This window comes from Gopherus flavomarginatus, chromosome 3 (assembly GCF_025201925.1).
Source record: "Gopherus flavomarginatus isolate rGopFla2 chromosome 3, rGopFla2.mat.asm, whole genome shotgun sequence".
In the NCBI taxonomy this organism is placed as follows: Eukaryota; Metazoa; Chordata; order Testudines; family Testudinidae; genus Gopherus; species Gopherus flavomarginatus.
Window position 1 is genome coordinate 288528754 of NC_066619.1, and position 9028 is coordinate 288537781.

Here is a 9028-nt window from a genome sequence, read left to right on the forward strand (position 1 = left end):
TGCAGAGCTCACAGTCTGAACTGCCCAAGGGGGAGGGGACACAGAACAGAGGGGCAGCTGGGTTTTATTGGCTCTCTCTCTTTCTCAGCACAGGTCACTTGGGTTTATTGACCTTTTCGAGAGTGGAAGGCAGAGAGACTGGGGCATGCTGGGCCCAAACATTCGAACCTTCCAGTATGAGACCCCAGCCAGCTCAGCAAAAGGGGCTGCCGAAACGGGGGAGCAGAGGGACTAGCTCACTCACCATGGAAATATTGGGGGGGGGGTTCAACACCATGTAAACTCACAGAGGCAAGAGTGGGACCCAGAGGGGCTGCTGAAGCAGCCACTGCAGCACCCAGGATCTGGCCAGGTAACAGACAGGAACTACTGGGACCCCACCCCCTTCCTCAGCCTGGAACAATCTCCCCCTTCCCCACCCCAGCTGAGCCTCAGTAGCTCCCCTTTCTCCCCTGTTCACAGTAAACTGTCCTCCGCCTTCCCCCACTAGCAAGGGCAGAGGTCTGAAAAGAGACAGGAACAGAAACATAGTCCAGCATGCAGAGACAGCAGATGTTTCAGTTCTGGGCTTGGAAAGCAGAGTGAGGTTTCCACATCTTGCAGGGATAACGAAATGCTCGAATCCATTGGTACCAGGGAGGGTGTTAAACAGCAGCTGCTACAAATAAACAGCTTTGCATTGGCTGAAGCGGATAACTTGCACCCGCAGCGTATGAAAAGCGTTGGCCCAGGAGCTCTCTGAATCACTAGATATTTTTCAACTTGGCTGGGAACAAAGGGAAATTCTGTGGGACAGAGCTCATGGTGCGCCAGAATTTAAAAGGGGTACATGGGGTGACCTGGGTTACTACAGGCCTAATGGCCTGACATTGGTCCAGAATAAAATCATGGCCAGGCTGATATGGGAGGCAGCGAGTCAAGAATGAAGATGGCAGCACAAGTGATGCCAGTCACCAGGGGTGTATGGAAAATGGGACTCGTCAAAAACTTGATATTGTTTTTAATGAGTCCCACATTGGACTGATAAGAGAAATGTGTTGTCATAACAGACAGACTTCTGGAAGGCATTTGACTTTATCCCATGTGACAGTCTGATAAAAAGATCAGCACTACACAAAATCACTGTAGCCCATAGTAAATGGATTAAAATTGGTTACCTGCTAGAGCTAAAATGTAACGGTGAATGGAGAATAGTCACCCAGTGGGGGTGTTTCTGCGGGAGTCTTAACAGGGAACTGTTCTTGACATGATGCTTTTCGATATCTTTATCCATGATTTGGAAGAAAATATAAAACAATCCAAGGGGTGTTTTCTCTCTCTGGGGAACAGGCTGTAACTCTCACCCCGTCCGAAGGACGTTTACTCTCTGGGTGAATTCAGCAAACCAGCAAGGAGAAACCGGACACACAAATTCTAGTTTTCATAACACCCTCGCTCTGCACCCACCCATTGACGGCCTGCAGGATTTGCTCCTGAGACCCTCAGCACCTAGGGTGACCAGATGTCCCAATTTTTGGGTCCTTTTCTTATATAGACTCCTATTACCCCCCATCCCCATCCCAATTTTTCACACTTGCTGTCTGGTCACCCTATCAGCACCCCAGGACAGGCCTCTGTCACATGACCTGGAGGAATCATAGACTTTAAGGTCAGAAGGGACCATTACAATCATCTAGTCTGATCTCCTGCACGACGCAGGCCACAGAATCTCACCTACCATTCCTGTATCAAACCTGTGTCTGAGCCATTGAAGTTCTCAAATCGTGGTTTAAAGACCTCAAGCTGCAGAGAATCCTCCAGCAAATGACCCGTGCCCCACGCTGCAGAGGAAGGCGAAAAACCCCCAGGGTTTCTGCCAATCTGCCCTGGAGGAAAATTTCTTCCCGACCCCAAATATGGCCATCAGCTAAACCCTGAGCATGTGGGCAAAACTCACCAGCCAGCACCCAGGAAAGAATTCTCTGTAGTAACTCAGATCCCACCCCATCTAACATCCCATCACAGATCATTGGGCATATTCACCACTAGTAGTCAAAGACCAATTGCCAGAATTAGGCTATCCCATTATAACTATTGAACCCTAGGAGAGCAGCCACAGGGGGGGATATGACACACTCTGCCAGTCAGTCACACACCTCTGTTAGAGAGCAGGAGTCCCGAGCTCTAATCCTGGCTCAGGGAGGGTAGCATTGCCCTGTGGTTAGAGCAGCAGTGGCCAAGTAATGTGGCCAAGCAGCTGAGAGCTGCCCCCTGGCTTCAGATCTGCCAGAAGTGCCGCTGTGCAGCCTCTCGGTGCCTCATTAGTAAGATGGTCTGAGCTGCAACTGCCCTTGCGCTGGGTCTGAGGCCTCACTCAGTGCAAGGCACTGCACAGAAACATGGACAGCAGCCACACAGGGGCTCCCGGGTCCCAGCCCAGTGCCCCATGCTGCAGGGTATTGGGCGGGGAGTCCCCCGCTCCAGTGCAGCACAGCAGGACAGGCAGCCCTCATCACATGCCATATGCAGCAGTTCAAACAACCCAGACCCCCTGAGAGCTCTGCTTGGAGCACACCAGGGTAGGGAGGGCACAAGGAGAGAGACGAGGCAAGACCTGAGCACTGGCCAGGGGCTGGATTCTGCAGGGCTGAGAGGACGGGGGATGCCAGGAAGGGGCGCCAGCACTCTGGCACCAGAAGGTTAGATAACCTGAGAAGGGAACAGACGATGGGAGGCAGCTCCTGGGCTCTGCATTTCCTGCCTCATCTCAGGGCCCCCCGGCTGTGGAAGGCTCTTCCTCGCACTCAGCCGAGTTCCGTCAAGGCCAGGGGAGAAAAGAGTGTTTCTGAGAGGGGTACAACATGCTGGCTGAGGCAAGGCGCTGGGCCGGTCCCCTCATGAGGGGACAGCTCCAGATACTGGCAGGCAGCACATTTACAATGCAAAGGAAACATATTTCACCCAACATGTAATCAGCCTGTGGAACTCACTGCCACAAAGTATCGCTGAGGCCGAGATCTTTTCAGGAGTCACACAAGGCTCAGGCATTTGCAGGGACAATGGAGCCACGCAGAGTTACACTGGAGAACACCAAAAATTCAGCCAGGCCGTAACCTTCCAAGGTACAAGCTGCCCAGCCCAGTCGGCTGGTGCCTCCCACCTGGGGCAGGCTGCTCAGGAGGGGCTGCCGGGGGATGCAGCTGCTGGTGTCAGGAGCTGTCATACAGGAGCCAAGTGTGTGATCCCGCCTGGCCGCTCCTGCGGCTTGGGAACCCGGGCCGCCCACTCCGGCCAGAGACAACATTTCCTCTGACTGAGGTTGTGTGTGAGGGGTCCCCGCCCAGAGCAGGACATTCGATCCACCCCATACCAAGCCAGATGTGCCTGCCTCCCCGGCATGAATGGGCCTCAGAGACTTCGGGGAAAAGGCTTGGAAGGACTGACAGACTTTACGCAAACAGCAGGGAGGGAGTTAAGAGAGAGCCCAGCTCCCTGCGACTGCTCAGGAAACCTCAGGAATTTACTGACAGCGCCAGTGAATGGGCAGGCTGCGTGCAGGGCCCAAGGCCACCTCCTCGCAGGGGAACGGGGCCAGGAGCGGGGGCAGGAAGGGGTTAACGCTGCCAACTAGGGGAATGAGAGGCCTTGCTGAATCCGGGGGTGGGGACAAGGATGGGGGCTCAGCAATCCCCCCCACACCTGCCCACCTCTATGCTGGCCCCTGCTCAGACCCTCCCCACGGTTGTCCCCTTGCCTGGGGGCTCAGGGAGTCTTCTACCCACACTAGCACTGGGGATTGTCCCTGGGCAGCTGGGGCGAAGCCCTGCAGAGCCCAGCGTGGACATGGCCTGCTCTGCTCTCCCATCTCTGTTGACAGCGCCCCCGGCGCTCTGCCCTTCCTCTCCCTCACGCGCTCATGCAGGCCATGGCCAAACCCTAACTCCTCTTCCTGTTGTCTGCCTCCCTCGTCCCATCCCCTCCTGCTGGGACACCCCCTCTCCATCCCGTGCTCCCCAAGTGGTCCTCTTTCCCCCGCACCAAGCCTGTGGCCCTTGGTCCCTGTGGTCAGTGTGCGCTTCTGGAACAGCGGCCTGTCTCGACATCAACCGCAGAGCTGCTCGTGCAGGTGTCGCTGTGCCTGGGCAGAGCCAGAGTCTGAGCAGGGATGTGGGCTCCAACCTCCTGCTTGGCAGCCCAGCTCCTCATGGCTGGGTTGGCACAGGGCCAGTTAGCACTCAACCTGCTACCCAGACACGCTCGTCAACAGTGAGACATGAACCGGCCTGGAGCTAAGTCAGTGCTGGTCACATTTTCAGAGGCGTGGGAAATGACGATGGGCAGGGGTCAGTTCTAGAGAGCTGACTGGGGAGGCTGGTACAGTGGGCAAACAGCATGCACTTTAATACAGCCACGTGCAAGGTCACAAAGGATGTAGGTCACACATATGGCAATGCCACAGCCAGGAATGCAGCAGCACTGGTGCAAACCAACTGATCGCAAGCTCCCCGTGGGACACTCTGGTAAGAGAAAGGACATGATCCTGCAATGCAGAGTGAGGAGCAGGGAGGTGGTGTCACCTTTGTATACAGCATTAGCGAGACCATCACAGGACATGGCCTCCAGTACCGGTGCCCACGCTCCAGAAGGGATGTGGACAACTAGATAAGGGATGAGAGAAGAGCTACAGGAACAACGTGAGGTCTGGCAAACCAGCCCTGCAGCAAGACACAAGCAGCTCAGTCCAAGGGCAGGCTAAGGGGTGAATTGGCCTTGTCTGCAAGTTCACATCCCAGAGTCCAACTGCTCCCTCCTGAAATGACGCAGCAGAGAGCAGGAAAGTCCCCACTGACTGACCGCCTGGCAGCACTGGTGCTGCAAGCAATGTAGCTCGTGGGGCTGGCAGCTGACCTGGCTCCAGGACACACTTCCTGCTAATACAGCGTCTGGGGCAGGGATGGAGCTGGGTGCATTGGGGGAACCTGTGATGGTGACATTCCCAGGTGGCACCAGGCAGGGCTGCGGCCCTACATAGGGCAAAGACAAACTCCGGGGCCCCAGGGCCAGACACAGCTTGGGCAAGGCAGCTGGAGAATCTTTAGGAGCTCTGGCAGTCCCTCTCCAGTGGTCAGGCCCCAGCAGAGTCCTACCTGCGCAGAAGCCCTGCCTACGGTTCGCCGCAGCCACAGCTGCCCTCCTTCATTCCACGTGTCCACAACGGGCTTGTGGCCCGAGCCAGCCCAGCCTCCGCAAGGGGGCCACAGCCGGGTCAGGTGCTCAAACAGTTCTGGTCTCTCTGGCTCACTGGGGGGCCTGGCGGGAAGAGCGACCGACAGCCACGTCTGCGCTCTCCGAGTAATGCCAGGGCTGGGAGGCGCCCGTGCTATGTCACCCTCCACATCCCTCCCCTCTGGGGAGCTGAGCAGAGGTCAGTGCTGCAGCTGAGCCTCTGGGGCAGGCAGTTTGGTAGTGCCAGTGCCAGTCAGAGCCAGGGGCACTGTTCTGTCCACTACAGACACGAGTCCATGTGCACACGCGGGGTGGGGCTGGCACCAGCCCCTGCAAGCCCCTGGCAACCAGACGCAGTGCAGGGGAGGAAGTGCAGCCAAGGCAATTCTGTGGAAACAGGGTATTTCTGGGGGCTCCCAAGCGTGCGTTGGGGACAGGGCCAAGCCCACAGCCCTGGAACGGGGCAGGACACAAGCCGCTGCCCTGGCGTTATCACAGGGATGTCTGTCCGCTAGGGTCTAGCCTGCTGCTCACGGTAAAACCGCCTCACGTCTGATCCTCACCTTGTCCGTGAGCTGCCTCATCTGAAGGGAGCATGCAGGGACATGCCCCACCTGAGCCCTGGCTGCGAAACATGCTGCAGAAATACTGCTGGTTAAAGATTAATTCAGTCCCCTCCAGATTGTGGGAACAAAGCTGCCCTGGGCTCTTCTGGGTATCTCATGACTACTGGCACTAAACAGCCAGGGCAGCGTATGCTCCCTCCTGTAGCTGCTGTAGAACTGGGTCCTGTCCTGTGGGGCAGCCTGGCCCCAGGGACCCCCTGCATGGCTGACCCCAGGCTCTGCAATCTCTTAGCTAAGCACAAGACCCTATGGCCCAAGAAAGCTCCACCTGGTGAAACACAAGCACACAGGGCTCCAGGAGCACGTCGCCCTGGGCCCTGCTCTCTGTCTGAGCTCCCCACTGCATACAGAGCCCAGCCTGCTGCCAAGCCCCCAAGGTATCTGGGTCCCCAAGAGATGCCTGTGGCCATGATGACAGCCACATCACCAGAACAATGAACTGGTCACCCAACAGGGGACAGCTAGGGGCTCATGACAACAGGAGACAGAACTATCTCGAGTATAACATGAGGGGCAGGGCCGGTGCAAGCATTTAGGTGACCTATGCTGTCGCCTAGGGCACTAGGATTTGGGGGGCGGCATTTTCTTTGGCAGCGATCGCGGCGGCCGCATCTTTGGCTGCCCCAGTTGCTGCCGGCATTTAGGCTGAGGGAGCTGGGGCACGGGAGTGCAGGGGGGCCGGCTGCAGTAAGGAAGGGGGGGGGCGGGGGCGGCACGCAGGGGAACTCCCTGCCCCAGCTCACCCCTGCCCCACCTCCTCCCCGAGCACGCCGTGGCTGCTTCACTTCTCCCGCCTGCCAGGCTTGCAGCGCCCGCTTGGGAGGCGGGAGAAGTGAAGCAGCCATGGCGTGCTTGGGGTGGAGGTGGAGCAGGGGTGAGCTGGGGTGGGGGGGTGTCTCAGGGCTGAGGGTGGGGAGCTGCCACAAGCAGGGTGCCTCAGAGCGGAGGGGGGGAGCTGCCGTGGGGGGGGACTCCTCAGGATGGAGGGGAGGAGCTGCCGTGGGGGGGTGCCTCAGGGCGGGGGCTTGGGGACAGGGGAGGGCACAAGATGGAAGTTTTGCCTACGGCACAAAATATCCTTGCACCGGCCCCTGACGAGGGGCTGGAGCACAACTCCAGCCTGCCCTGTGAGCTCTGCCCTTCATCTGGAGGCACAGAGCCCAGCAGGCGGAGCTGGGGCCCTCTCGACGAGGCACCCCCCAGGGGATGGGAGGCCACCAGCCATTCAAGTGGCCGACTTCTGCTCCTTTCCCGAAGCTGCTGCCACCCCCTCGAGGTTGGGGAGTTCAGTGCAGCCAGCGTACCTCTGCCCCCTGCAGGCCCCAGTGCCCCCACGGGTACCAGAGCCAGGGAGGAGGGATGCCCAGGGCACGGCAGGCGTGGGGGATGCCAGCACGGCCCTTGGCTGGCTGGGGCGGGTTCTTTGGGGTCCGCCTGGGGCTCTGAGAACTGCAACAGGCAGCTTGTTTGCAGAAAATGACCTAGATGGAATGTGCAGACACTCAGATGGCTGCAACCGTCTGCAAACTCCACAGTGAGCTGCTGCCAGCCAGCCCCAGATAGCTGCCGGGCACAGGCTGCTCCATTTGGCTTACCCGGCGTAGGGTGACCAGATGGCAAGCGTGAAAAATCAGGACAGGGAGTGGGGGGTAATAGGAGCCTATATAAGAAAAAGACCCAAAAATCAGACTGTCCCTATAAAATAGGGACATCTGGTCACCCTAACCCAGGGACATGGACCCTGCCCCGCTAGCCACCGCTCACCTTACCAAATGCTGCTGCAGCAGAGGTCTGAACCCAACCAGAGGCAGAACTGGGGCTGACTCTCCCCTGGAGGATAAAAGGAGCTCCCCCTCCTCCACACACCCTGTCCTGGGTCCACCCTCATCACACAGACTCCTCCAGGAGCTGCAGCAAATTCCAGAGTCTGGAAATTCTGAGTCCCCTTCAGAGGTTTATAAATTACAGCTCAGCAAACAAGCTGCTGGCGGCCAGGAGCCCTAGACAGCCAACCCAAGGCACGACAGCTACACAACCCCTACCCTGCACAACGCCCCCATCTACACCACACTCAACAAACAGGCCTTTGAGCTGCAAGAACCCTGTGCAGGCCCAGCGGAGCATCCAGCACTCCCAGCAACACAACCACAACACAGTGTACAGGGCCCTCCTCCCCCTCACACACCATAAGTGACCTGAACTGCACAACTCCAAGTATTATACATCCCTCCCCAGCGCACAACCCCCAGCCCCTGTGCAGACCCTCTCCCTGCCACACAACTCCCCTGCTACACAGCCGCCCGCAGCACACACCTCTGTCCGCACACACGTCCCCACTACACAGCACTCCCTCAACTACACAATGCACAAGGCTGCCACACACAGCCCTCAACCAGTACACAACTCCCATTCTGGCACACACAGTCCACAGTCCCTCAACACACAACCCCCCCGCCGTGAGCTCCGCCGGCCGGGGCGGTGGGGTCCGATACCGCGGCGATGGGCACCAGCACAGGACGGCAGCGCCTGGCTAACGCGGAGCCCGAGCAGCACCACCGGCCCGGCCCGGCCCGCTCCGCTACCCCGGCGGGCGTTACCTGGCGCGCCCCTGTCCCGGCCGGGCGGCGCTGCGGGCGAAGGGCTGCGGGGCTGCTCTGCGGGGCCTGCGCTCTCTGCTGGGTGGGGCCAGCTCGGCCCCTCTCCCCGCCCCCGAGCCCTGCGAGAGCGGCCGCCTGCCCGCCAGCGCAGGGCCCCCAGGAGGGACTGGCCCAGCCCTGCCCGGCCGCGCCCCCACCGGTCCGCACCGCGGCCTCTGGGCGCTGCGGGAACCGGCCTGAAACCCCATCGCTACTGGGAGGGCGCAGGTCGGACCCTGGGGCGGGGGCCGGGCGCGTTGGGGGCCGTCAGCCTCACCGACCCCACCCCGGGCAGGGGCCGGGCGTGTTGGGGTGTCAGCCCCACAGACCCTACCCCGGGCGTGTTGGGGGGCGTCAGCCCCACAGACCCCACCCCGGGCGGGGGCTGGGTGTGTTGGGGGGGTCAACCCCCCCAGCCCCACTCTGGACAAGCCCTGCATATGGAATTCCCCTCTGATGGGTCTGAGGGCTCTGCACTTCTGCTTCCGCTGGGGTTTGACTGTCCCTCATCGCTGTAGGGTCCAAGCGCCCCCATCCTGCCGGGGCCCCTCACTCCACGAG

At 59.5% G+C, this 9028-nt stretch overlaps 1 protein-coding gene across 4 annotated transcripts in view; it reads right to left on the minus strand.

Moving 5' to 3' along the window:
* Positions 1-8499, minus strand: part of LOXL3 (lysyl oxidase like 3) — a 29549-nt gene extending 21050 nt beyond the window's left edge. Inside the window, exon 1 of one of the 4 annotated variants that reach the window (XM_050946078.1) lies at positions 8429-8499. Coding sequence is in view for 3 of the 4 variants with exons in the window: in XM_050946079.1 (XP_050802036.1) it covers positions 1158-1273 (116 nt within the window). In the remaining variant the exon portion in view is untranslated. Of the gene's footprint in view, positions 1-1157; positions 1336-8428 lie in introns of those variants that run through there. The other 3 variants (XM_050946079.1, XM_050946077.1, XM_050946076.1) reach the window with 3 other exon arrangements.
* Positions 8500-9028: the final 529 nt, after the last annotated feature.